The 27,245-nt window shown below is 39.5% G+C and overlaps 4 protein-coding genes across 6 annotated transcripts; 2 read left to right on the top strand and 2 right to left on the bottom strand.

Annotated features, from left to right (window-relative positions):
* The first annotated feature begins 21 nt into the window (after nucleotides 1–21).
* On the top strand, nucleotides 22–12,008 carry LOC134873681 (uncharacterized). The gene is made up of 7 exons (XM_063897483.1): nucleotides 22–141; nucleotides 8,103–8,234; nucleotides 8,846–9,037; nucleotides 10,623–10,724; nucleotides 11,236–11,336; nucleotides 11,664–11,756; nucleotides 11,832–12,008. The coding sequence occupies exons 2-7, from the start codon at nucleotides 8,132–8,134 to the stop codon at nucleotides 12,006–12,008; spliced, it is 768 nt and encodes a 255-aa protein (XP_063753553.1). The 5' UTR covers nucleotides 22–141; nucleotides 8,103–8,131.
* anxa1a (annexin A1a) lies at nucleotides 975–5,884 on the bottom strand. The gene is made up of 12 exons (XM_063897300.1): nucleotides 5,710–5,884; nucleotides 5,070–5,150; nucleotides 4,249–4,339; nucleotides 3,887–3,981; nucleotides 3,647–3,760; nucleotides 3,304–3,394; nucleotides 3,068–3,147; nucleotides 2,117–2,261; nucleotides 1,933–2,028; nucleotides 1,774–1,832; nucleotides 1,560–1,682; nucleotides 975–1,475 (listed from the first exon to the last, which is right to left on the bottom strand). Exons 2-12 carry the CDS (start codon nucleotides 5,127–5,129, stop codon nucleotides 1,419–1,421), a joined length of 1,011 nt encoding a protein of 336 aa, XP_063753370.1. The 5' UTR covers nucleotides 5,130–5,150; nucleotides 5,710–5,884; the 3' UTR covers nucleotides 975–1,418.
* si:dkey-96l17.6 (uncharacterized) lies at nucleotides 11,941–21,739 on the top strand. Of its 3 annotated transcripts, none has more exons than XM_063897296.1 (16): nucleotides 11,941–12,399; nucleotides 12,533–12,593; nucleotides 12,680–12,822; nucleotides 13,232–13,408; nucleotides 13,499–13,662; nucleotides 13,801–13,913; nucleotides 14,084–14,190; nucleotides 14,645–14,744; nucleotides 14,827–15,019; nucleotides 15,445–15,625; nucleotides 15,952–16,189; nucleotides 16,797–16,957; nucleotides 17,070–17,174; nucleotides 17,459–17,556; nucleotides 20,484–20,600; nucleotides 21,412–21,739. In XM_063897296.1, the coding sequence occupies exons 1-16, from the start codon at nucleotides 12,175–12,177 to the stop codon at nucleotides 21,440–21,442; spliced, it is 2,214 nt and encodes a 737-aa protein (XP_063753366.1). In that variant the 5' UTR covers nucleotides 11,941–12,174; the 3' UTR covers nucleotides 21,443–21,739. The 3 variants fall into 3 exon arrangements, with proteins under 3 accessions (XP_063753366.1, XP_063753367.1, XP_063753368.1); XM_063897297.1 differs by lacking the exons at nucleotides 20,484–20,600; nucleotides 21,412–21,739 and adding exons at nucleotides 17,675–17,753; nucleotides 17,859–19,710; XM_063897298.1 differs by having other exon boundaries at nucleotides 11,941–12,593.
* Nucleotides 19,961–25,644, bottom strand: LOC134873560 (cytochrome P450 1A1). Its single transcript, XM_063897299.1, has 8 exons — nucleotides 25,559–25,644; nucleotides 25,140–25,454; nucleotides 24,451–25,065; nucleotides 23,585–23,708; nucleotides 23,412–23,501; nucleotides 22,021–22,144; nucleotides 21,849–21,935; nucleotides 19,961–21,721 (listed from the first exon to the last, which is right to left on the bottom strand). The coding sequence occupies exons 2-8, from the start codon at nucleotides 25,404–25,406 to the stop codon at nucleotides 21,439–21,441; spliced, it is 1,590 nt and encodes a 529-aa protein (XP_063753369.1). The 5' UTR covers nucleotides 25,407–25,454; nucleotides 25,559–25,644; the 3' UTR covers nucleotides 19,961–21,438.
* Nucleotides 25,645–27,245: the final 1,601 nt, after the last annotated feature.

Here is a 27,245-nt window from a genome sequence, read left to right as displayed (position 1 = left end):
ATTAAGCAAAAAACGGGTGTGAAGTAAGCAAGTACATTTACTCATGTATTGTACTTAATTACAACGTTGAGGCACTTGCACTTTAATTATTTGCTACTTTGTGCTTCTACGGTAGAAGTTCTACCCCACGACAATTCAGAGGTAAATTGTGTACTTTTACTCCACTGCAATTATTTAGTACCATAAGTTACTTCGCATATTTTGTTTATAGATGTGAAATAAAACACTGAAATAAGACTTTATGTTTACCTGGAGTAAAATGCATAAGGTAATGCAGCATACAAGGTCAATAAAATGAGCTGCTTAATCTTTACCAGCTTTGATAACACTTGCATCAGTAAGTATAATCAAAACATGTTATTTATATTATTCTGAAATGGGCAAATTAGCATAGTGAGTGTTTTTACTTTTGGTACTTTAAGTACATTTTGGTACTGTTACTTTAGTAACATTTTGATTGCAGGTATTTTACTTGTAACAGAGTATTCCTTAACTCTGGTGCTTCTACTCTGTCAAGTATAAGATCAAGTACTTCTTCCACCTTTAATAAGAACAGCCTATGGTTGCCATAGTTAGTACCCGACATGTTTATTACCATGTTTGGTAATGGTGTTCAAACATGGCAACCAACAATTCCCCAATGACAATAACATAATATACTATAGCTCTACTTTTTCACCAAATTTGTTATAAAAATTAATCACCATATCTGATTTATTTGTGGTACATTCTTTCATTCATTGTTAATATACGTGCACATTGAGACTCCTGTTATACATTATATTTCCTTTATTATGAATTTTCAGTGGATTATGAGCAAAAATAAGTGTGTGCCTGTGCTTAATGAGAACTGTTATTGTATATATATGTACTATATTTTATGTACATACTTATATGGCAACATATCTTATAGCTAGTAGATTCATTTCTTTTTTATATGAGATGTCAATGTACGATAAGACGACGCAGATAGGCCGAATACAAAAAGCTTTTATTTGCAAGTTGTCCAAGCTCCTTCAAGGGTAGGCCTGCCGCCGCTGAATATGTTTGGTTAACTGTATACAACTATCAAACACCAGATATGAGTCTAATGGGTGAAAAGACAGTCAGCATGCCTCAAAACATAGGTCCACTGTCCCACTGCTGTCAGATCTATACCACGATAACAGGTTTGGAATAAAAAGTAATAATTCTAAGAAGATATCTACTGAAGCAGTGCTGATTCTATTCTTATCTTTGCATTGCTGTTAATACTGTTTTTATCTCAAATGTCATGACAATCACAGACTTGTTGATGTTTAGTTGGTTTTCCACAGAAGCAAAGGGCACAATATGTGTCAACAGATTATAGGTGATTTTCCACAGCTGGGCTCGCTGCTGGATCTTCAATTATATGAGCCTTAAGCCAAATGTATTAGCTATTCACCCCCACAGAGTGCGAGCAAAATCTTCTCATAGTCTCCTTTGGTGTCATCCTGAAGGAAAGAAAAGGCACGGTATAAATGATAGGATATAGGATGGTTTTATTGTCATTTTCAGGGGTCAGATGTTTTGCTCACCAGAATATCCCGGTGTAGTGTGGTGCTGTATTTTTTCTTGTACTCTTCTTTGATCTTTTTCATGTCAATTTCGGAACGGCTCACCATGATGCGAGTCAGGATATGTTTGCGGGTACCTTTACCCTGATGGGGAAAAAAATCTGTCAGTGAAGGCCTTGGATTGCCATGAATTTTATAGTATCATTTTAAAGTAAATATAGACTACGAAAACTACCTTCATGGCCAAATTCAGCTTCTCTGCAAAGAAAGCAGGTCGGCTGCCAGCACACTTCACTGTGGTGATGAAAAAAATAGGTTAAATTTACATCAAGTTTGTGCCTAAATCACTGCAATAATCAGGTAGTAAGGTTAGACGTGAGGGTTGTTCCTTTACCTACTGCAGTGAGAAGACTTTCAATATCTCCCTTCAGCTCCAGGTCAATAGCTTTTGCCACATCCACTTTGCTGTACTTTGAGTATCTGTCAAACACTGGAAGAGAATGGAAGAGTGTTAGATCTGACAGGAACAAGCTGATATCAAAACAGATTTTACTGAACAGGATAGGAAGCCAGCTAACCTCTACAGAGATGCGGGCCACTCCTGTTGGTGAGGATTTCAATGAATACGGAGCAGTCTTTGCCCTTCCTCCCCTCCCCAGCCTCATACAGAGCCCTGGCATCGCTGTCAACCATCTGCTCACAAACTCCTTCAGTTCGGTTGGCCTGTGATGGAGACACAAAAACAACTTCACAAAGCTGAACACAGCCTTTAACCTCAATCTGTACACATACGTAGATACTAGAAGGTGTTGGAATGAGGCTTACCACTTGCATATGTACTATAGTCTCCTGAGTGACACTGTAACTTAGTGAACAAACCTAACGATTTCCAAGAGTGAACTTTAAGTCTGCAAGGCTGTTTTGTAAAGCAATATTAGAGCATGAAATAAACTCTAGTAGGCATCATCTTTGTAACAAAAAATATGCTGTATGATAGGATTATTGGTATTATGTACAGTCTTAACACTTGTTCTTAATCTGTTGTTCATCAAAGGCAACAGAAATAAGAGGTTAATGTAGTCTTATAAGACAGTTATCTGTTCTATGGATAGGTAAGACTATTAAACAGTTTTTAAAAGTGGTATAAGCTGTAAATAAAAATATAAATGTACCATCAAGGCTGATTACATACAGTGACTTATATCCATCTAGGTTCCCATTTCTCAACATTTTATCAAAATGCAGGTGTTGACTTTATTTATTTTATACATAATGGTTGTTCAGCTTATTAAGATTGTCTGAGCATTTTGTAACTTTTAAACACCCAAATACAAAGCCATAAAAGGCCCTAATGTTAACTTAGGGAGTGAGTTTGTTTATTTTTTTAACAAACCACCTTCAACATAGCTGCAGTAGGGAGTGTAATGTTGCCTCAGAAATTAATGCATCCTGCTTTGAATGAACTTTTTCCGTACACGTGTGTTCAAAATCATGTAACAGGTAAAGTATAGGAGTGGACACACACGTACCTTGCAGAGTTCAAGGAGCGCAGCCCTGAACTCTCCACTAGTGTCACCCCTGATATCAGCCTCCAGGTCCTTCTTGTAATCTTTGCATAAAAACAAAAAACTAAATTAACATTGGGGATTTCAAATTATGTTTTACATGAAAGGTACTTTTTTATACATATTTTGAAAAATGAAACCTTTTATTTCCAAACACTAGCAAAACGGAAGATTGTTGCCTAAAATTTGTCGACACACACCTTCCTTGAAGGCTTTCTTAATATCCTCGATCTCTTTGTTGGTTCTGGAGGACAAAATCTCAATAAGGACATCCTCCTCTGTGCCCAGTCCCTAAGGAAGGGATGCATACAATCAATTAATAAGAAGAACGACAACTCTATTCTTCACAGGCCCAAATCCAACAAACCACACCTTTTAAACTCCCTTAAAGAAAACAATATATGAATATGTGGAAGTGGGTGGATGCATCAGGCACCTAAAATAGCAGATGTAGTTTGGCCACAATATTCGCCTTAGATGAGTCATTCATAAATAGATATTGGTGTTGTTTTAAAAGTGAGAGTGTATTGTATTTGTATGTACCTTCATGGCCATTTTCAGCTGTTGAGCATCGTACTGGGACGGTGTTTTCAGCAGAGCCAACACCACTTCCTCCAGATCTCCCTTCAGAGCGCTCTTCAGTGCTGATTCCAAAGGCTGCCGGATGACAATAGATAGGTAAGTAATTTGACAGATTGTGATCCTGTTTGTGTATAGATGTATGTGTACTTTGGAACAAACTATCCTGTCTTTCTATGAATGTATTTGTTTTGCTCTAATTACCTTGCCGGAGGCTTGCTGGTACGCCTCCTTGATCTGCTGTCTCTGATCATTGCTCCTTTTCACCAGCACTTCAATGATGGTGTTCTCATCCACACCTGCACAAAAGACATGATGAGTCAAATTGCATTCTAGTTCTTAACAGAGACAAATATATGATTCACTTTAGACTTGAGTTTGTACTTATTTTACAACAACGTTTTACTCCAGACAATTAGTAGTAATGGAGCATAATGACCAGCAGATGGTGTTAACATTCTTACAGTGAAATCCAGCAAGTCATTCTTGTAGCAGAGAAACATTGTCTGGAATCAATACATGTTCACACACGCTGCAAAGATTCTCTTTGTGCATTTAAAGATTACCTTTTGCCTTGATGGCCTTATCCAAAACGGCTGCATCTCCACTGGCGCTGAAATTAAGTGCTGCAGTTACAGTTCCATCCTTGGCTAGGACCTGAAAGACAAAATAAAGATTATTGAGTGTTTGGTAAATACTAAAGTTCTACCTGGTGGTGTGCATAAGTAACCTGCATTTTTCAAATTCCGAAAGTGCAAAATAGTTTTAATAAAAGGCTTTCTCTCCCTGTTTAAATGACATGCATCTATCCACCACCTTCAGGCATACTAAAGACATAAAGAAGATAGTGGTGACCGATTTTTAATGCACTCTGTGGGCACTTCCTTGACAGACTCTGCCCTTACACCTCTATGTCTTAATAGACCATGCACTCTAAAATTACTTTACACATCTCGTTTGAGCTGTATAACAGCCGAGTTAAATCATGTGGGATAAACTTGTGCAACTTTCCTGAAGTTCCCTTTAAGAAACTAGGGAAAGCAGAAGTAACATTTTGTTCTGTTTGCAGAGTTTATAAAGGGAGGGGCTCAGATTCCTCCTACTATGAGTCAAACGCTCTCGAGAGCTAGTATAGTATTATTTCTCATCATAATCTGTATAGTCCAGACTTAATAACATCACGCCCTTATCTTTCTGCTCTGCTCCTTTTTCCTTCCTTTTAAACATCCCACTCATTCATTCTTCTCTCTCACTTCACTTCTCACTCTCTGTTCCCCAACTCTGCCTGATCAAATTTTTCCACCCTAACATACCACAGGAAGAGAAAAAAAAGAAAAAACAGGGTCGTTGGCCTGAGCAACTGGAACAGAACCACAAATTTACGTACTGAGTCATCGGGCATGCCCATATAGACCGTCTGCTGCAGGAAGGCTTCGATGAAAGACATAGTGGGGCTGCTGGACTCTGACTGTAGGGGGAGAAGAGAAGATGTGATCAAACAAAGTCCACTAGACATATAGTAGATATTATTCAAAGAGAAAATCCCTCTTGGTGGTTTAACTAAGGTAAAGCTATTATCTAGTATACTAGTTGAATTTGTTAGCACAAGAAAGAAGGAACACGTTTGTTTTTCCTTCATCCACTCCTGAGAGCACAAGCCTCTGCATATTTACTGTACGTTTATGTTATGGGGTTTTCCACAATGGAAAGCATGTGGAGACTGCCTGACCACACCCAGCTCAACTCTTATAGTGATAAACATTATATTGTAAAATAGAGATCTGGTCTCCTTTGTTATGCTATCATATTTATACTTATTAACAACTTTCATCTGTATTCAAAACAGCTAAACACATCTTATTTCAATACTTTCACTACTGTTTCCTCAACCACACCCTTGTGGGTCGCATCAATACCTTAAAGGGGAATTTAGAGGCATCCCATCTTGTACCGAACTTCCGCAATCTCTCAAAGTTACAGCTGCAGAACAGATTTCATGTTTCAAACATTAAAGGAAATTGTCTTACCGTTAGGATTTTGAGGGTAGAATGTTGTCCTACTGAGATTCCGGTGGAGTTGAAGTGACTGAGAGAGTTTATATACTCATGTCAGACCCCACCTAGTAACAGGTCCAGCCCTCTGCCACAGCAGCAGGAGCGTAACGCAGCTCCGTCCAATGCGTAGCGCGGTGCGTAGAACAACTAGGAACAGTTTCTACTGCAGATTAAAAAAAACAGTCACGCTTCTTACTTGAAAACATATGATCAACATTCCACCCGTAATCTTTCATAAAAATGGGGATCTCGTGTAAAATCGCTAATACTCGGGATACATCTGGTACTTGGCTTGTGTTTATGATGATGACTTACCTTTATACTTTCGTACTTATAGTGGGATTTTAAAGCAATAATAAAGTGTTTAATTATAATCATTTTGGAACTTCATATTTTTCAGATGTGCACTTTATGTTGTTTCTTTTTTTATTCTGTTTTAATTATACATTTTAATGTTTAGATTGAAATGTCTGCACACTTGTATAAAAAAAAACAATTTATTTGTGTGTTTTTTCAGGGATCTACATGGATACCTATGCAGAGTTGATCATCTGTTCCACCATTTCCATGTAATTAACTGCTGGAATCTGTTCAAATTATAAGTAAAAGTCTGAGGTTGTTGCTGTTCTTGCCGATAATGTCACCAGGAGGTAATTAACCTCATCAGATGAACCTTAGCCCCTCATGAAAATGTGAAACCCCCTAATCTGTGTTCATTCACACCTCAGCATGACAGTCCCTGCAGAAAAGAGCCCAGGTCTTGCCCAATTCGGTGATGTGACGTAAAGAGCTTTTTTAAGGTGTGGCATGTTGTCATGGCAATACAGGGCCTGACACTACCTGCTGCATGCCTCAGCAGACACCAGGATAATGACACATTTGTCTGACTGATGACTGCATCAGTTAAAGCACTCATACTTTATTATTACACCATAAGGGAGTGTTTAAACACTCAAGACTTTACAGGCCCTAAATGTCGTCTATAAAATGTACTCTATGTGCTGAATGACATTCGATTGTTGTTGCCATTTGTGTTGAATGGAGCTATTTTTAATTTGATGCAGTTTCAATATATGAGTATATGCCACACACATGGTCAGGGCAGGCTTTGGATTGTGAATAGAGAAGGACTGGGTAAAGCCGATTTTTATTGATGGCATCTTGAGGAGATCTATTCAGAGGGGATATCACTCTCTAGGTGGATCTGCCAAAGGTTTTAAATGTGTCATCCAGTCTTTAAAAGAGAGGAAATCCTTTTAGAATGGTTTGGCCAAGAGCAACAAGACTAGATGGTAAAATTGTACCAAAACTTTACATCTGCAACAAAGGCCATGGTTTCTGAAGAAGGGGTTGTATATTGTATTTTGGTTCATTTGACCTATTTCGGCAACAATTACTTTAATTTAAACATAAAAAAAGGGTTTGGAGGGAGATCACTGTTAGGTGGAACTGCCAAATAATAACTGGTTGTGAGATGATTAATGGGAGATGAAAAACATAGTTTCTGATGCTCAACTCTTTTTCTTTTTTGTATCGGAAGAAGCGTAGAATAACTAAGTGGCATAAAGAAAATACACACAACTACCTACATTTCATAACTTAAATGGTGTGGGTATGAACTATATGTGTATGTATGTGTGTATGTTTTTGAGACAGCATCCAGTTACAATCTGTATCTTACAGACTGGAAACCTGAGGACTGTTTGTGGCATCTTTTTCCAAACAGGCTCTGTGGGGTCTAAGCTAGTAGCTGGTGAAACTCCATCTCTACAGGTTTAATATTTAAAGACTGTTGAGAGTTCGGTTCCCCTTAGATATTAGGATTGACACGTCCTGGTCAGCATAGCAGCACTCAAACTGCACTGAATAACACCGAGGGGATTACTCTAAGATCAGGTAGTCTTTATATAATCAACTATCTTTTATTGTTTTTATCATATCTCTTTAATGTTCAATCGTTAACTAATATGTGTATTTTGTATGTGTATCAGTTTCATGTTAGTGTAGGCCATTTTGTAATTTGTATTTCAGTTTTAAATCACTTATTTAGTGCCATGTAGGATTTGTTCTTTTATAGCACCGTGAAATCATGGAAAATAGGTCAATAGCTCAAACTCTTGGATTTTCCAACTTTTCTATCGTGCGTGTAGCTTATCGTAGCTTGAAGCGGCTTGGACAGGATTACACTGGCAGAGTGAATCTGCTGTGCAAGTTTTTTGACATCTGCAAATGGTTTTAGAGTTGAACAACAGTTCATAATGGCAGTTTGGTGTTTGCATTGAATCCTTGAGCGTTTCACCTTTTGAGTCTTTTTGTGTCTTTTTTCTGCAGATTTTCAACTAATCAAGTTGCATTTACAAATACAGGAACAGTAGCGACACTCTGCATATACACGATGTTTATGAAATCTTCTGGAGCTGAGAGTGGATCTTACTCACTGACCTTCCTGGGAAAGAAAGTAGGGAGACATCACGCTGTTTCCCCCGCAGGCAAACAACGTGAGTGTAAAGCAAACAATAAATAAACAACTACATTAGAAGGGGCCTATATTCATCTGCATGGTGGTAAAGATATTCTTGTGTTCATTTTTGTATCAGTTTATGTGTTGCAGAACACCCTGTTCTGACTGTTATCAGTGTTGTGCAGTAAGTCAAAGTTTAAATATTTCAGCTGCTGGATTGTCTTCATTGTGAAGCAGTGGATCATTACATTTATCAAAACAAATAGTGTTCCTCCTGGCAGGGTCTGATACGGATAGGAAGAATCCAGTAGAACCAGAAGTTTAAGTAAACATGTCAACAGAACTGCATCATGTACAATCATCTTTACTGTCAGCAGCTTAAACGCGGGTGTTACTCTTCTACATTTCTGATGTTGCAGAAATAGATGCCTTAAAGTTTTGTGTGCAGAGTTCTTATGAGATATTTTCAGACTGGCCTTATGCCTGCTGCATCATGTTATCATTTGGTCGACCATCTTTTACCCAGATGTTTTCATTATCTGTAAGATGTATGTGTGTACCTTCTTCTATCATTAAGCTTGATAGTCATACAAATAGTCTATCTCTACATTAATCCATATCTTACTCCATGCATCCTCATGTCCTCAGGTGCCTGGGAGACAACTAACAGGTCTACCTGCCAGGAGGACTTCATGTTGTCTTCACGGCCTGGACGGGCTCATGTCTCAGCGTCTCACGTACCGGAGGATTTACCTGGCAGCATACCAGAGCTGAAGGATGAGAAGCCATTTCCAATAATTCATAACACACAGTTCAACCCGTACGAGGACAGCCCAGCAGGTCAGACCAGTGCAACCTTTGCACACAAACCCTAGAGATACACGCACTAAACATGTTGTTTACTTTAGCAACCTTTAAAGTGGCACTATTATGGTTTTTGAGGTTCTCCCTTTCCTGTAGTGTGTTATATAGGTTTTTGTTCATGTAAAAGGTTTGTCAAGGCTTAAATCCCACAGTTCCCTCCAGAGGGAGTTTCTCTCCCGCACACTCCCCCACTGCCTGAAATGCCTCCATTGGACGCTTTTGATTTTCTTCCTTAAAAGTGACATCACTACATAACACTCACACTTCTATTGGCTAGCGCTCCAAGACATTGTATGTAAGAGGCTACGAGGTGGGACATGTTTCAGTAGATGCACAAAATAGAAATTTGAGCATAATATGTCTTGAACTTTGTACCCCTCCCCAAATGCAAACTAAACAGACACCCCACGTTGTTTTATCCTACCAACTTTCCTCTGTAATACTCAACATAACTTCTGTTCCTACAATAAAAGGTGTTTCTTGAAAGAAAGCATGACGACACGCCCACATTCCTGCTGAGGAAACAAAGAGCGGAGAGGGTAGGAAGGGAATGTGAAAGACAGAGAGTGATGAAATCTAGGCACTTTATGGAATGTGTCAATATTGATAACCCTGGCTACCCTTATGGATTATGTTGTAAACAGAAATAATACAGGGACTTATTAATTCAATTTAAATCAAACCAATTAATGAAATGACCTAGATTTTGAATGCAGTATTCAGGAATGTAAACAGACAATAAACTGCATGCTTCTCATCTATTCTCATAATGAAGATGTTAAACCTTTTTTAATATCATAAATAAAATGTAAATGTTTCACTGAGATGTATGTGCTTTATATTAACCCCAAAATTGCCTGTGTGAGAAATAATAAAGTGCATCATAACAAAAACACTAAAGATCTTTTTTTATTATTATTCTTACAAGGAAACATGTGAGAATAAGTTATTTTCACTTTATTCAGTTGTTTCATTGGTTTGTCTGGTGTGTTCACCTTTGTCATCACTTTAAGAGCAATCAGTTAAAGTCAGAACCTAAACAAACACACATAGCACACACACACACACACACACACACACACACACACACACACTCACACACACACACACACACACACACACACACACACACACACACACACACACACACACACACACACACACAGCTGTAGGATTGATTTATGTGCTCTAACATTTGATATTTATCTGTTCTCACTTTTTTTGTTATGTAGTTGAATATTTGAATTTCTCTTCAGTCTCTGCATTATTGCAATCCTCCTATTTTGTTTTATATACTCTATTAAACATAGCATAAATAAGGAATAGAACATCTCAAATCACTGTATAATTTAAATTGCAACAACTAAATAATAATGGGGCGGGGTACAATTTCGAAATGTAATATCATGCAGCACATTCTCGACATTGCAAAATAATTTGGCATCGGAATAAGTGTTCCAAGACTTGGTGTTTCTCTTACTCTCCCCTTCTTTCCCTCAGCTGTAACTGCTCTCCTCAAACTGTTTCCTACTGTCCCCAAAAATTTGCTCTGTTGTTCAAGCTGTCAGACATCACAAAACCCTGTGGATGAAGAGGTGGGCTGCATTCAGTCGCTGGATCGGTGCTGACCACAGAAAACAGGCGGGACAAGATGTCAACCCAGGTACTGTAAAATCACAAGAAACATGTGGAGGAGGAAGAGGTGTGGTGGAAATTGCTGAAGGGGTTAAGTATGGATGTGAGAAAGTACTGCAGATATATAAGCAGTGAAGTTTACAGAAGTAAAAATACTAATGATTATTAAATTAAGGTATCAAATCATATGCTTTTGAATGACTTAACTAAAACATGACTTTTGAGCCGATGGATAGGTATGAAATTAACTTTATGTAACAGCTGTCTTAAAAATAATAAATAAATCATAAATAAATGTTTTTGGAATAGCTGAATTAACATTTTTTACAAGGTAATTTATTAAATGTGAACTTAACATATAATGTCATGTTGACTTGATAATGTGTTGAAGTGAGCAGGAGCAATTGATGATAAATCCTGTATTCACTTATGCTTTTAAATCATCATGAGTCATGTGATTTGTACAGCTGTTATAAAGGTTGAAAGGGATAGCGCTAAATATAATTTTGAATGGTGATTTACAACGGTTATTTCTGCAGGATCATCAGAATCTCAGCTCTCAGACAGCAGTGAAGCGGATAGGTCACAAGATGTAAAGATCTACATCCCCTACGAGTCAGCTGAGCTCTGCATCACTCAGGTAAAATAAAGAGCATCAATACATAGAAGCAGAACACAGAAAAAGCACTGTGTCTCCCACAACATGTCTTCCCATATTTAGAATAAATCAGTTTATACCACTAAACAAAAACAAGTATGACACAAAACCCTTATAAAACAGTATTTATTTTGCAGCTCTTTAGAGAAGGGCATGCAGACACAATGAAGTCACTGTCAGACACTGTGTCCTTCCTTGCGCTCACATGGTTTGTCTGATGCTGCTGCCCTGAAGCCATTGGATCAATAACCATGATGCTATTTTGTGATTCTAAGATGTTTGTGTGTGTTACCATGCACCCCCAATCAGATAGCTGAGGACATGGGAGCAATGAAGAGAAAACACCTGGAAATGGTGCAAGAGTTAGAGGAGAGCTTTCAGGTCACAGCACGCAAGAACCAGGTGAGGTGTGTCCCTTCGTGGGTGTGAGAGAGAGACCTAACACATTATAGTGAAACAAATCTTTTCTTTGATCAGGAGTGGACCGTGCAGAGGCTGAGATCTCAGCACCAGAACAAGTTGAACACTTTGAGGAGAATTCTTGACGTTTACCAAGAGAAAGTGGAAAAAAAGAACACTGACTGGGAGAGGAGAGTCGAGGTCAGTGAAGGTCAGGAGTCAGTCTGTCTCTCCTTCAGTAGCTCTTATACCTGAGGGTCTAAAGTATTATTTCAAATCCAGCCAACTTCCTTCCCTATTTCTGTCCTTATTAGTACTGGCTCACAACTCCTGCAGCTCTTACTGTATGTAGCACGCTTTGTTTTTACTACTTCAACAATACAGTCAAACTCTCTGATTTCATCCTTAAAATGTATTAATCATGCTGGTGCACATGTTAAAGGCCTTATGGTTAAGACATAAGACAGCTTTACTCATTTATATTAATCTGTTTTTATTGTTATTATTTTTCTTTGTATGTGTTTCTGTGCTTGCCCGGTCCTGTTTCCTGCAGGCCTTGAATACACAGAATGAGCAGCTACTGGAGGAGCAGAGAGCTGAAAGGAGGAGGAGTAAAGAGGAGGCGCTTCAGTGGCACAGAGAAAAGGTTGCATAGGAGCCTGGCAGGCGTCAATCATTCTTAAGTCTTTCAGCGTGCCTAGTAACCCCTAGGGGCATATTTGAGAATACAGACAACTGTTTTAAAACACATCATTACATAACAACTGTCTTTCTATTAGAGCAAAATGCTGGAGCTGTTCTCCACCAGGCTGGATGTCCTGCACAGCCACCAGGCCTCCAGTGAGTCTTTCCACAGACATGTAGGTCGTCACAACCCTTGACCTTTACGTGCAACACCTGTATTAACCAGCTGTGACTCTGAACAGCACTACAGGAGCTGCAAATGGCCAGACAGGAAGTAGGACAAATCCAAGAAATGTTGATGGCATCGTCCCAGGAGCAGCAGGAAGCTGCTGAGGAAGGTGAAAGGACAGAGAACAAAGCACTTTCAGCTCAGCAACAGACTGTGGTGGGTTTGAAGTGGTTATAGTAGCAATCGACTGAATATCTGAGGTGCATGATCTAAGATTGAAAACAAAAGGAATAAAGCATCCAAAAACAACAACTTCTGAGACACCTTCTGGGGGACTGTATGTGGGTCAAAATGACTTATTACTACATTAAAAAACATGTAAAAAGTAAATGTAGGTATTTTGGTAGCAGACGTTTCAGAGGCTATTAATTTATATTTTTTGTATTATATCATTTTGTTTTTGTCTTCAAATGTTAATTGCATGTTCATTTATATGTATTGTTATTTTGAAATGGCATTTTTTCCATTCAATTTATGGAAAAAAATGTGTGGATATTTAAATGTATGCAAACAGATATGTTTGTGTTTTGGGTGTACTGACATTTTCATGTGGTTCTCTCTGGAGGCTTGCAATGACTCAGACCGGCCACTGGAGGGAGCTAAAGCCCGCCTGGAGGAGCTGAAGGAGAGTCTGTATCAGAGGGAGAGAGAGATCACTGAGCTGCTAGAGGCCAAGAGGAGCCCCGTACCCCCCGTGCCCCAGCCCCCCTGCAGCGTGCTGCTCCCCACTGTCATACACAAGGTGTTGTTCAAATGTTAAACGATGTGTAAAACAGCTTCTGTAACAACATCCTAATATGACTTTGTTAAGACTTGTTTGTATTTTTTCCAGGCTCATGCTATCTGCAGTGCAGTGCCTGAGAGCAGAGCTCTTTTGGACCTGATGATTGAGGAGAATCTAGTCGCTTTGGTCGAAGCCAGAGACAAACTGGAGCGTGAGCAGATGGCTAAAGAAGACAGTAATAACAAAAAAGATAAGAACAACGACCAAGAGGGGTAAGAGATCATGGATACAGTTTATAAAATATGAGCAAAAAATAACTTCCTATTGGTGGAATAGCCAGTGCCATGCTCAATATAAAAGTGGCCAGTTAAATTGATAACATATTCAATTGATTTTTCTATTTTTTTCAGAATTGATGAAACAGAGTCAAGTTTGTCCTTACTACAAGAAACAGTGAGGGGCTTTGAGGTGTCTTATCTGGCTTTGGACTGCATTAAAACCGGGGAAAGCTCTTTAATAAATGGTAAATACCTCTTAAGACGCATCCACTTGCACATGCATTAAGCAGCCTGTTTTACCACCAGTAGTATAATTACATCTTCAAAAGTTGTAAGTGTTCTTGTACAGCTGTGTCTGAGCTTACAGGTGCATGCTTTATATCAGCAGTTTCACAGTATTTACATTTTTTCTCAGACTGTGATGTGGTGGCTGAGCTGGAGGACATCTTGGGACAAGGGACAATCCGAACCACAGAGGGAGTGAAGAGCGTTGGTCAGCAGCTTCTCCTGCTGCAGGATCAGGTTGGTCTGTTATCAAAAAGTCAGGCCTCTAAGAGGGTAACCTCCCAGCTGACCTCTATAATAAAAAAAGAAAACAGAATACGTTGGCCCTGCCTGTTCTTCACAAGTTCTACTCTATAACATCAGTAGTGAAATAGCTTAAAAGAACTACTTTCATAAGGGTAAACTTTAGGGGTGACAAATATTACATTATATTGTTGAAGGGTCATGCTTTACATATTATGCCTGTAGCTGTGATATAATGGTTTAGGCGCTCCTAGCTTACATACACTGGTTGTATTAACAGCAACTTGATTACATTGTAGCCCATCCATTGACTTTCGTTGGGTTTTTAACTTCTTAGATGGATAAAATGTTTTGTGTTATAAAGATTTTTATTGGACCTCCTTGTAGTCGTATGTTTGACATACGTGTGTGTGTCATAGAGCTGTGTGTTTTGTGTTTTTCTCTCAAGCTTAAGCAAGTTAAAGATGAGAAAAAGAAAATAATTGACAACTACACTTCAGAAAGGACAATGAGGAAGAAGTACTACAATATGGTGGAAGACTTGAAAGGTACACATTGGTCAACGTCAAGTATATGATGTATTCAGTTTAAAAAGTTTAACCCGCTCCCAAGTCTTGTTTTTTTTCACAGGTAAAATCAGAGTGTTTTGCCGGATTCGACCACTGAATAGAACTGAGGATGCTCAGGGTGGAGCCATCGCTGTGGAGAAAATAGATGACTTCTCTGTCAGTGTGGAAACTCCTAGAGGGCCGAGAGAGTTTCAATTCGACAAGGTGTTCACTGCTGAAGCCTCTCAGGAAGACCTGTTTCAGGACACCAACAGGTGAGTGGGGTTGTGCTTCATAATCTTCTAAATGTGTTCAAAATGTACCATAAAACAAAAACAATGGGCTCAAAATGTTGATCCTTTTAATCATATTAGTAGTTTGATAGTTTGTAGTACACAAATATTTTTAGCTAAAACCTTACTATTTTAAAATACCTCTGCATAAACAGGTTAACCCTTGCTCATATGCATTTGTAGTCTATTTCAATTCTGTAATTCATCAAGAATGTTCTCCTTTTTGGATTATATCTCTCCCATTGATGCATGCAAGAAAGGCATACTTTTAGTATCCCTTTGAGTCACAAAGGTAACACACTGATGGAGGCGCCTGAGGACCTTTAAAGAAAGTACTGATGTTTAAATTCAGTTAAGACTCAGTTAATTCAGTCATTTCAGCAGTTTAAGATATGTTTCCCCCTCAGGTTAATCCAGTCGGCCATTGATGGATACAACGTCTGTATCTTTGCCTATGGCCAGACTGGCTCAGGAAAGACCTTCACCATGGTGGGGGACAAGGACCAGAAGAACCCCGGGATCATGCCGAGATCTTTTAACGCCATCTTTGATATCATACGGGAGAGCAGCACCAAATTTGATTTTAAGGTAACAGAAGTCTTTTCTGTGCGATAGGTAAGCTCTTAAATCAATGAAATCATAAGAATATTCTGATACACCCTTATTGGAACAACATTCATATTGTTGAATTTTTTCAAAGTTGTGTACCGACTATTACCACAAACATGTTTGAGTTGACAATTGGATGGTGGTGTAAATTTCAGAAGCGGATATTTATATGTTTCTTTTTTAATAATGAATGAGGTACTTTTATATGGAGACCATCTTCATGAGAAAATAACCTCTCCTCTCTTGTCTCCCTCGTCTTTCTTCCTCTCTGACCCCTCCTCTTCTTGTTCATCCTCTTACCTCAGGTCTCGGCCTACATGCTCGAGTTGTACAACGACCGGCTGCAGGACCTCTTTGTGAGCCTGGCTGGTGAGGCCCATGCACAGCCTCCGTCCCATGGCCAGGTCAGGCGGGTGGAGATCAAGAGGAACAGAAAGGGGGTTGTGTTCGCCCAAGGAGCAGAGACAAAAGAGGCCTCTAGTGCCCAGGAGCTCTACGCTCTGTTCCAGCAGGCCTGCGCCAACAGACACATCTCTGCCACCAGTGAGTTCATCTGTGCCGTGCCGTGCTGCCCAGTTCAACAGGGCCCTGCTAAATGGTTTGGATTAATCCTGTTAGTTACAGTATGTGTGACGGTGCGGCAGCTAGGTACATCATTACTGGACCGAGTGGTGAGTGAGCGGCAGAGCAGCCAAACTTTGATTCAGCATGCCGTCGGAAGAGTAGGAGCATTGTTTTAGGATGCACACAGGCCATCAGAGTCATTACAGGAGGCATCGAATGTTGTACGGACGACTACGCACTGTACAATTATTTACACCAGTAACAATAAAAATATCAAGGAAAGGGTGGTACAGAAAATACAGAAAGAAGGGTTGTATTTTTTATTAGATCTCTGTTTTAAATTGTAAGTACGACTTGAGTGTCATCTGCAAACGTTTAGAAAATTGTTGTTGTTATTTAGATAATTTTTCCAGAAGAAAAACATTTGTTTTATATGATTGGGAATCAGTATTTTGGCACTTTTTTCTCACATTTCATAAACAAAACACTTGATCTTTTTGACGATCTGAAGACTTCACATTGATTAAAGTACAATAATTGTTAGTTACCGCCACACACAAAAACCACGTTGTGTATGTTTCCCAAGAGATGAATGTGGAGAGTTCCCGCTCCCATCTCATTGTGTGCATCATGGTGGAGAGCAGGAATCTGACCAATGGCAGCGTGAGCACCGGGAAGCTGAGCCTTGTGGACCTGGCGGGCAGTGAGAGAGCAGCCAAGACCGGTGCAAAAGACCACCAGCTAAAGGTTAGCTTGGACATTGTTTTGGGATTTGTGATATTTTGAAATGATTGTAAGGATGATTGAAAGGTGATATTCCTCATGGCCTTTATGAATTCTCCCCTCCCTTTCTCTGCAGGAAGCTAACTCCATTAACAAATCTCTGAGTGCCCTGGGTGATGTGATCTCAGCCCTGTCTGCAGAACTGCCTCACGTACCATACAGGAATAGCAAGCTGACACAGGTAATGATAAACATTTTTTTTTTTTAAGTATTCTTTGAAGTTTCGTGGTTGTTGCAATGACCTATTAGCTGGTTGCGATTTTGTATGTGTAGTCATGAACGGTTATGTGGACATGCAGGTCAGCCAAGTGTGATCTGTGCTTTTCATCCCTCTGTAAAAATGTGGGTGTGAAAGGGTAAATGACTTGTGGTATGTAAAGAGCTCTGAAGGTTCATAAAAACAAGCACTCTATCAGTACAGCCCATTGACCATTTGTCCTACAATGTATTCCCTTCACTTGTCAGGTGATGCAGGACTCCCTGGGTGGAAATGCCAAAACCCTCATGATCGTCAACATCTCTCCTTCAGAGTGCAACCTTGAAGAGACGCTCACATCTCTGGTGTAAGAGACAACTATAGATTCATATATTTTAAATATATATATATATATATATATATAGTATATTTTATGTATTGCTATCTAACTGCTAAATAAGACATGAACTTCCTGAACTGTCCAGTTATGCAACCAGAGTGAAGGCCATAACCAACAATGCTCAGAGACATGTGGAGAGCAAAGAGATTGCCCAGCTGAAAGAGGTATCGGAGTCTATAGTTAGAATTAAACAAAAACATTTGATAGGCACATTGACGCAGGTACCCTAACTTTAATTCTGTTTCTTTTTCCGTTTTTATATCTGTTAGGTCATCATGAGGCTGAGGTCAGGACAGACAGTGGAAGACGAGGATGTTTGAACCATTCAAACCCCCAAAAAACTATATGATTTTTTAATATTGAGTAATCGGAATGTGAGAAACATATTACAAAGATGTTTTTCTCATTAATGTTGTATTTTTACTTGAAACATTGGCTCAACATTTCCCGTGGAAAGTACATTATAAGGCATGATTGGTTTTAATACAAAGTGCATTTTCTTTTCCTTTGATTGATATTAGAAAAATTATAAAACAGATATTGAAATTTGGTTTACTGCCTGGCTCTCTTCTTCCTTATCTCCTGACAGCTCAATGTCTGCCCAAAATGTCTGCCAAACTTTGTTTCCTTTTTAAAATGAGGAAAAGAAATCCCGTTAACAACATATCAGAACTTATTGCAATATACGTTTTCTGCAATTCCCGCCATTTTGATAAGATACAACATGTGCCTAATTGGCTACACACCCATAAGTGTTACATCACTAATAAGCCCAGGGTGTGCATTTTACCGTATGATGTTAAAAATGAAGGCATCAGTGTTCCCCATGGAGGGGACAATTGAATTTTTGAGACTATTGTGTACAATAGAATAGTAGAGAGTGTTTACCATTTCTTTGGTGGCCTGTCTTTTTTTGTTTGAGATACGCTTGCTAATTAACTACTTTATTTATTTACCATGTTTTCTTTTTTAATTCACTTAATTTTTCGCATGAGGGATGGCTGACATCACTCTAGATGCATTCAGGGGATTGCGTGCAGTTGGTTAATGTGTGCTTCCTGCCTGGCTCTATAGAATGAGGCCCCTACTATACAGGGCCCCACGTGTAACTGAAGAGGCAAATTGGAAGTCAGTCGGTTATCCAGTTTGCACTCCTATTGTATGAAGGAAATGGCAAGGAGTTTGTAGCCCATTAGTGAGGTTAAGTTTCAGGGGCCCATGACCTGTTCCTATAACGTTACGGGTCAGATCCCATGGCTGGAAATGCACACTCTCAGACACGCAAAGGCTCGGTCCTGTTGTTTTCAGATAGGCAGCAGGTTCACTAAAATGGTGACATGGCAGAAAGTACAGACAAATGTTCCAGAGTGAAGTGGGAAAATAGCAGCTTTTATCATTTGTAAGCTAATGGGCCAGTAAAGCTTTTTGAATTGAATTGCTACTGTTTTAAAGCATATGAGTTAGTTAGAAATGTATTCTACATTGGCTTGTTTTTTGTCTTTCTATTGACCTTGGCTCAGGCGAACACACCGTCACAACATGCGCAGCTTAAAACAGAAAGCATGTGAGCCATGGTGGCATGACAAGAGTTTCTATAAGAAGACCGCCTTTTGTCCTCCCAATCTTAATTGTTCAGCATTTTTCATCTATACCACAGGCCTCACAGGTTCTCCCATTGTCACGTCACATTAGAGCCATGACTCCCCAGCATTGCGTGCTGTGTGTTGTTAGCTGCTTTAGATCAGCGGCCACTCAGCATATGTTCCCTGTGATTTGTTATTCTTTAATGATGGCCATAGTTTGAATCCTACTGTGAGCTCTGCGGACTAAAACAAAGTGAAAGACAAAGAGGCAGAGTGTACATAGAGAGGGAACAGGGTTGATGAGGGGGCCGAGGTCTGATCCTCTGGATGTGTTTTGTTAATTAATTGACACAAACCAATTAACCAGTATAAATGGTTTGCATATAGGGCCACACACAAGCCGACTGGGAATGATGCCTTTGATGAAGTAAATGGTTGAATGGGACGGTGTTGGTGTTTTTGGCACACATTGAAGACACTCTGAGAGGCACAGTACATTTACTAAAGGAACTTTATTGTGATGAATGTGGATTGCAAATAAAAAGGTATGTGCTAACATCAGTAGTATGAGCATCACTATACACAGATATTGTTTACAGTTGACCTTCATTCATCTTGATTTACTTCACAATATTTAAATATTTTAGTACTTTTTTTTAGACTACTGGTGCCACTTATTCTGCCTTTCTTCAAGTTCTTCAACATTGCTTTACCAATAAAGGGGCTACTGAACCATTATTCTCTGCAGTCACATTAACATGGAAATAATAACTGTCATTCCCCACAAATCCCCAAATGTATTTCCTTGAGTTGTTTTAAATAACATATTCTGCCTTTGAATGAATCTATGAATATATACAGTACAGCTCCGGAAAAAATTAAGAGACCACTGCAGCATTATCAGTTTCTCTGTCTTTACTATTTATAGGTAAATCTTTTAGTTAAATTAATGATTTTTTTTAAATTGTTTTTTCTATAAACTACTGACAATATGTACCTGTGTTGGAATTCAACAGACACTGGAATGGCTGCCATGCATGTAGAGATTAAGATTTAAGAAAAATGTGGAGTGGTCCCTTCATTTTGTTTCGAGCTGTATGTTTAAATGCTTGACACAATATGTCAAGTAGTGTGGACTGTATTGTCATATATGTGTGCATCGACATGTTAAATCAACCCCTAGCATTAACTCTACACACACTTAACTGAAGCCAAATATCCAGGCGAAGTAAGAAAAAGTAAGACATGATTTTGATTAGGGGGTTGTTTGAAAGTTTTACTCTCATATATCTTTTTCTGATCTTCTTAAAGGTTAATGAAATGCTATGGCCAGAAGGTTGTCAGTTTAAATGCTCTGGACAGACGTGACAACCCATTGTTCAACACCTCACCAGCCAACTCTACTGTGTCCAAACCTGCGGTACACAGGTATGACTGCAGGAAGGGACAAGGTCTCTGTATACTTTCCCTGAATTGATAGAAGTTAAAAAGAGAGTGAACTGTCATCATCATAACTTCCAAACTTTTTATTTAAGGACAAGTAGTTCTGCCCGACTCCTCTTTCTCTATACCCATTTGGCCATGCTTCTTTACATTAACCCTCTCAGATAAGAAATGCCTGATTTCACTCTCTGCTGTCTTCTTTACCTCCCTCAAAGTTGTCTGGGACTGTATTTAATCTGTGTGGGAGGTCACAGCCCTGATGGGCGAGGGGGAGCATGTTCAAAAAGATGGGTAACTGTCATGTCTTAATATATACTTATGCATCACTCCTTACAGAGCCAATGAGTGAGACTTTGAGCAGATGAGTAAGCTCCACAGTGTTTGCCTGGAGGATATGAGGAGGAGATAGGTGAGTTGGAGGAGAGAAGTTGAAGCGATAAGGAGGAGGACAGGGCCAATGAGAGTAAGGATGAACTCTGCGTGAACAGAGTTTGATGTCTGAGGCTATATCTCTCCCCCTCCCTCAGTATTTAACTGTAACTAATAACTTAAGATAAAGACGTTTAATGAGCGGCTGTTTTCAGGCTAGTTTTTAATTTTTAACGTGGTGGGACAGAAAGGCAGAGGGACTCTAATAATAGACTGTTCAAATATTGAGTTAGTCATAACTAATACTATTCCTATATCATTTTTAATATCCAAGAAACATATTTGCACATACATTTTTCCCTTTCTTTGTTGACATTTGTATCACAAGTGGCTTAATATGATAATAATCAGATTTTTTGACATACAGGAGCATCCAGACAGAGGATCATTTGGTCTAAAACCTCGAAGAGATGGTAATCCTGTAAGGACGCGGCTTCATAGTCAGACCAAAATCGGTGCTGAGATCCAGTTCCTGTCCATGAATTTTTTCAAGCCGCAGCCCATGGAGCAGCGTGGTGATAAAGATAAACATCTCTAAACGTGCAAAACCATCACCGAGGCAGCGTCTCTTCCCCATCCCGAAGATCAGAACCTTCTCCGTCAGCTCCTTCTTGAGGAGTCCTGAGGGACTCAGGAAGCGATCAGGGCGAAATGTGTCTGGGTCACCCCAAAGATCGCTGAGAAAGAGCGGAAAATAGAAAGATATGAGCAATAAAGAAACATTTTACTCAATTGATACAGTGTGTGTCCTATGAAATCTAATTTAACATCATAATGTAGTCATAGTTGCTTGTGACTACTCACACATCATGATTGACTTGATACTGGTTAATGAACACACATGTATCTTTGGGGATGAAGTAACCATTCAGGTCGACGTTTCTCGTGGTACTGAAGGGTGGAAAACCAGAGTTTAAACAAAAAAATGCATACAACTGTCCACATGAATGTACTGTAAACTATATTACTGTCTTACCAGTGAGGGATTGTGAAGGGGATGTATGAAGCGTAGCGATACACTTCATATAAGAACGCCTCTGTGAAAGGCATCTTGGGCTTATCTGAAAACCTGGGCAGTCTGGCTGTGCCAATGTGGTTGTCTAAGAAAGAGGAAAAACACAAAACCCATTAGAAAGTTACAGGAAACTGAGGAGCTGTTGTCTAAGCTTTATGCCTATGTTTGACAAGTGAAATCATGTTAACATGTCACAGAAGAGGCTGAAAATACAAATACTAACATGAAACTTAGTATAATAATAGGGCTCCTTTTAAATAGCTGTGAGCTTTACATTTATCGTGCTATATTTTGTCTAATTCTTCTCCTTAGTTGGATCTTTGAGCCATCATGTAAAAGTTTTTGTGTATATGCATGCCCTACAACCTGTGTATTTTGAAGGATTTAGCCTCTGAAGTAGGCTGCAGGTAAAGTCAATGTTTGGCTCCAAGAGGCACAACACAAACACCAAATAACTCTTTAGCTGTATTGTAGTTTCTGACATCATAACATCATCATTGGTTCGCTTTCGAGACCTTAAAACAAGTCAAAAGTTCCCTGTTCTGTCCTTCAGTTCATTCACGGATAGAGCGTGTGAGTTGTGGTGAGTGTTTTGAGCACATCACAAATAATTACAACGACCCAATATGCTCGCCTTTCATCATTCATTAAAACTCTTGCTCTAACTCGTTCACTAATAAGGTTTCCAGTAAAGAGGTGAGCTTTACTGTAAACAGACGGATAAAAGATTCACAGTCAATTAATTTTTGTTAATTTACAATTAAATGAAGTAAGTGAAGTATTTCGGACTTTGTGTGATCACATAGTTTGCCTTGCGTGTCACCGCCTTTGTCCCGGCCTGGGACAACTCTCTAACCTTTCTTTCTTCCTCCGGTTGTTTGTGCCTCCCTCTTTGATTCATTCTGTCTCCTTTTAGTATCTCCCTCTCTATCCCCTTTCTCCTCTCTCTCTCTGTGAATATGCAACGTGCCTCAGAACAGACAGCACCAGTTCAAACCACTCCAAAAGTAGCTCTAGCGTCAGCAAATTGGACCCATCTTTTGTGAGTTTCTCTGATGGCTCACAGATGGTGTGTGTCTGGGAAGGGCTCTCAATGATCATTGTTGGTTTTCATTGTGTTGATTCTGCTTTAAATGGCGATACTTCCTAACATATTTCATTATGGATACTAATGATGATGATGAATCTCAAGGACAAAGATTTTCACCTGTTTATAACATTAAAAACATAACCTTTGAATATTTTCTCCTTAAATAGGATGCATGCAGTTTCCAAGCTATTTCATTTATTAAAGATGAACCTTTGTACACAAATAAAAAAGGACATATTCATACAGTAACATAAGACATTACCTATCTCCTGATGTATTCTGTCTTGGATGTCAGGAAACTTTATCAGGTACAACAGGCTCCACTGTAAACCCGCAATGATGGTGTCAAATCCTTTAAAAAGAAAACATAACAGGTTATTTTCTCCAACACATTTATCGATGACAAAATGAAATGAAACTTGCAGCGGGGCTAACCGGCTCCGAAGATGTCTATGACAGTGTGAATGATCTGAGAGTTGGATAGCAGAGAGGAATCCTTATTTTCTTCTCTGTCTTCACACAGTTCAATCAGAGCATCTGTAATGTCCCGGATACAGTTCTGCAATCACAAACACACACATACAATATGACAGAAAATGTTGCAGTGATAGTGTTACAGTTTTTCTTTAAAAAATGTAAATATTGAGGGTAATGCATGATTATGTAACTTTAAGGGTTCAAAGTTTTAAAAGCAATAATTAGAGAAGAGACTCATCATTTACGGTATGACGCGTATCTTCCAGTGAGATGCTAATTCCTAATTAGAGTGCGGGCAAACATTATAGGCACTCTGCACAAGAACAAAGGTCCCTCCCAGGGGACTTGTTTGTTATTTTTTTGACTACAGTTGCTCTCACAGCTACTACTGTTTGACTACAATGTCAGATTAGACAGTGGATGGCAAATTAGTGGGAAAGATAAAGAGAAACAACACTTGCAGACACGCTATCCACCGCGAAGGCTTATCCTCTATATTCTGTCTTTATTTTGTGGTCAGTGTGCTAGACTAGCTAAGGTTTAGTTATACTCATCAAACCAGCAATACACTTTAGATGCTTAGAATATTTAACACATTATTGTGATGTTTAAGGCATATGAACTTTTGTCCCTTTATTTACAAATGCCCTTTTCGCATTGCATACCCTTAAAAATTCTACTTTTCTTACTATTTACAAATGAACAGTGAACGTGCAAATGAAAACACAGCCTCATCCTGCAAAACAATTATGGTTGACTGGACTGCAATGCATCCTTGTGTTTCTTTCCATTTAAACTAAGTGTGTATATGTCTGCCTCCTTACCTTGTCAAATGTGTCGATGTGTTCCTCAATGCTCCGCTCCATAAATCCATTCATCCTCCGAATGTGCTGGACCATCTTCCTAAGAGATGGACTAGGAAAGTAGCGAAAGACAGGGAAAAAATCTGCCAGGTTTCCCGCAGCAAAGATTCTCAGGACCTCATTGTTGATGTGAACCATTGTGAGGAACTCCTTGTCATTGTAGTCGTACCTTTTCCCAAAACAGAGGGCACAGACAACATTTGCCACTGAGGTTACCAGGGGCCTCACCGGATCTATACCCATCTTTTCTTGGTCCCCTTTAGCAGCAGCCTGTTCCCGAATCACCTCCACCATCTCAGCTGCCTCTGCACAGACCTGCTCCTCCAGGAGGCAGGTGGCACCAGACCCTCTGGGCTCAGCCTGGGAGAAAGACCTGAGGGCGTTCTTACACAGCTTCTTGTGGAGCATCCAGGCCGGTCCGTACTTCTCACTGAAGGTCATACTGGTCCCGTTGGCCACGGCAGAAAAGGTGAACAGGTCAGGCCGTCCGGCAAAAGCTTCTCCCTGCCGAACCAGTGCCTGTCTGATGGTGCTGTATCCACTCAGGACAACAATGGTCAAAGAGCCCAGACGCATCTACAGTGAAGGAATAAACAGCATTATTTATTGAAACCTCCGAGTAGCTAACAATTTAACATATTTTACTGTACCTTGAAAACATCGCCATACTGGAGCCTCAAGCGGGTTAGAGAAAGATGAATCTGGTCCCCCATCTGTAGCAGATTGCCAATCAGGGGCCATGGTGTAGGGCCAGGAAGAGGAAGATATTTTGTGTGGTCCAATTGGGATTTGTGATGGCTCTTTCGGCCCCTGATGGCCATCAGGAGGAGAGTGAGAAGACCCAGAGCAACAGTGACACTAGACAGAGAGGCACAGAGGTTCTCTTTGATGGGCGGCGTCCCGAATGACAGCCTCATCTTGCCAGAAAAACTTTAAAGTTTTAAAGCTAAGAGAGAGAGGGGAAGCTGTTTAAAGACACAGAGGGAAAACACTTGAAGAATGAAAAGTAACAAAGGAAATAATACAGAAAACAAGAAATGTAGAAAACTATTTTGATAAAAATACTCACGATGCAGTTTCCTCTGGGTGTACAAAAAGTAGATAGCTGGAAAACAGAAACCAGACACCTAAACATTCAGCAGGCATAGGTTCAAGGTCTGGTCCTCAGGGACTTGTTGATGAGAGCTGCTCACAGTACGGGACATCCTTTATAGAAGTGACCGGCCCCCTGCAGAGGGAGCTGCTGCCCGCTCACAATAGAGAGGCACACATGGCGAGAAACTTGGCTCAGGGTGAAGTCGGTCAGGGCCAGCCAGTGACCACACCCCGCATATTTGACAGCAGAACGGATCCATTCACTATAAGGGCCCCTCCTCTCCTCTGGCTCTGATGATGCCAGAGCCAGCATGTTGCAGTGCATAGGTTTAATAAATAATTCATAATAAATAAAGTATTTTATAAGTTATGAAATGTTTCAAAATATACAGGGATGAAGAAAAGCCAAGAAAACATGCTTTTTTTACCCTTTGTCCTTTAACGATATATTTTGAAAAACAAAACAATCAATTTAAATTTAGGACGTTTACTTGTATAAGCATTTTTATTAATTTGAAGGTCCTCAGTTTTTTTTCGTTTTTTTTTCTCACACATCCTAGGCTTGATTTATGAACAATGTAATCTCTATTGATTGTCACAAGGGGGCGCTCTCCGTCTGCTTTGATTTACCACATATTAACACTTTCTTGCCTCAGGCTTCACTCAAATGTCCCTGATCATCATTATAACATCACTTCAGACTGTGTGTGGGCAAAATAATATGAACACCTCATAATGTATTTCAGTCGAATGCAGCATACCATAAATCTACACACCTCCAAACCTTGTAATATAAAAGATTATTTAAAAGGTTCACGTTGCAAGGCTACAGTGTTCATAGGTGCTTGCACAACATAGCAATTGTGTATATTTATTTATCATTTGTCTACCGAAATTCAATAATTCAAAACCTGACAGATGCATTTTCCTTTTCTATTAGCACTTTTTGTTTGTCCAATATTAGTGTGAAGGCTTTAAGTTGATTATGAATGCTATCAAAGTTGATCTACCTTTTTTCCAGCTCTCTCCTCCCTCTTTTCCCACCTTCTCTTTTCTGCTTTAATCCCTCTTTTCAAGTCTGAGAAACATCCTCCTCCTAATCCTCTCACTATCTCTCACTCGCCATCTTTCATTCCTTTCATTCTTCTTTCTTTCTCACTCTCCATCAAACCGTCAATTTAGCTCAAGCTCAACTGTGGGACACCCGGTGCTGTCAGGCCGAGCGACAGCTCCTTTGACCCGCTGGTCCACGTCCTCTCCTGGTCCGGACTGGTCATTAGCTCCGGCAGACAGAGGAGCCGGACATGATGGTGAAGTGTCTGGAAGGAGAATTTGTTGCTCGAATTTAAACAGTAAACCAAGAACCACACACTGCCATCATTTGAAATGATCTCAACATGTGTCTAAACTACATACTGCTTTTACTACTACTACATTTACTACCTCTGTGAAAACGGGGAAGTTATAATCAAAAATGAACACCAGTTATAACTTAATGAGCCATAAAACTAGAGATAGACATGAATAAGCAAGCAGAATTTGGATTCATGTTTTCTCAAATTCACAACATCATATCTAAACCCCATTCCCTTCATAGAACAAACTTAAATCCAAGCACAGCAAAAATTAATCTCTACCCATCAGCATGGGGAGATGGTTTG

Source organism: Eleginops maclovinus, chromosome 12 (genome assembly GCF_036324505.1).
Source record: "Eleginops maclovinus isolate JMC-PN-2008 ecotype Puerto Natales chromosome 12, JC_Emac_rtc_rv5, whole genome shotgun sequence".
NCBI lineage: Eukaryota > Metazoa > Chordata > Actinopteri > Perciformes > Eleginopidae > Eleginops > Eleginops maclovinus.
The sequence above is the reverse complement of the archived record's forward strand: the minus strand, read 5'-3'. Positions and strand labels throughout refer to the sequence as shown.

Bases quoted from the DNA above. Each gene is read 5' to 3' on its own strand.
- si:dkey-96l17.6 (XM_063897296.1), top strand. From the start codon at position 12,175: ATGCTGGTGCACATGTTAAAGGCCTTATGGTTAAGACATAAGACAGCT. The intron at 14,745-14,826 runs GTACACATTGGT...TTTTTTTCACAG, and splicing joins TATGGTGGAAGACTTGAAAG to GTAAAATCAGAGTGTTTTGC. The intron at 16,958-17,069 runs GTTAGCTTGGAC...CTTTCTCTGCAG, and splicing joins CAAAAGACCACCAGCTAAAG to GAAGCTAACTCCATTAACAA.
- LOC134873560 (XM_063897299.1), bottom strand. From the start codon at position 25,406: ATGAGGCTGTCATTCGGGACGCCGCCCATCAAAGAGAACCTCTGTGCC. The intron at 25,066-25,139 runs GTACAGTAAAAT...CCTTCACTGTAG, and splicing joins AGTATGGCGATGTTTTCAAG to ATGCGTCTGGGCTCTTTGAC. The intron at 23,502-23,584 runs GTTAGCCCCGCT...TTCTTTTTAAAG, and splicing joins CATAGACATCTTCGGAGCCG to GATTTGACACCATCATTGCG.
- LOC134873681 (XM_063897483.1), top strand. From the start codon at position 8,132: ATGTTTATGAAATCTTCTGGAGCTGAGAGTGGATCTTACTCACTGACC. The intron at 9,038-10,622 runs GTCAGACCAGTG...CTGTTGTTCAAG, and splicing joins GTACGAGGACAGCCCAGCAG to CTGTCAGACATCACAAAACC. The intron at 11,757-11,831 runs GTGAGGTGTGTC...TTCTTTGATCAG, and splicing joins TCACAGCACGCAAGAACCAG to GAGTGGACCGTGCAGAGGCT.
- anxa1a (XM_063897300.1), bottom strand. From the start codon at position 5,129: ATGTCTTTCATCGAAGCCTTCCTGCAGCAGACGGTCTATATGGGCATG. The intron at 4,340-5,069 runs GTACGTAAATTT...TTTGTCTTTCAG, and splicing joins TGGGCATGCCCGATGACTCA to GTCCTAGCCAAGGATGGAAC. The intron at 3,982-4,248 runs GTAATCTTTAAA...TCTTTTGTGCAG, and splicing joins TAAGGCCATCAAGGCAAAAG to GTGTGGATGAGAACACCATC.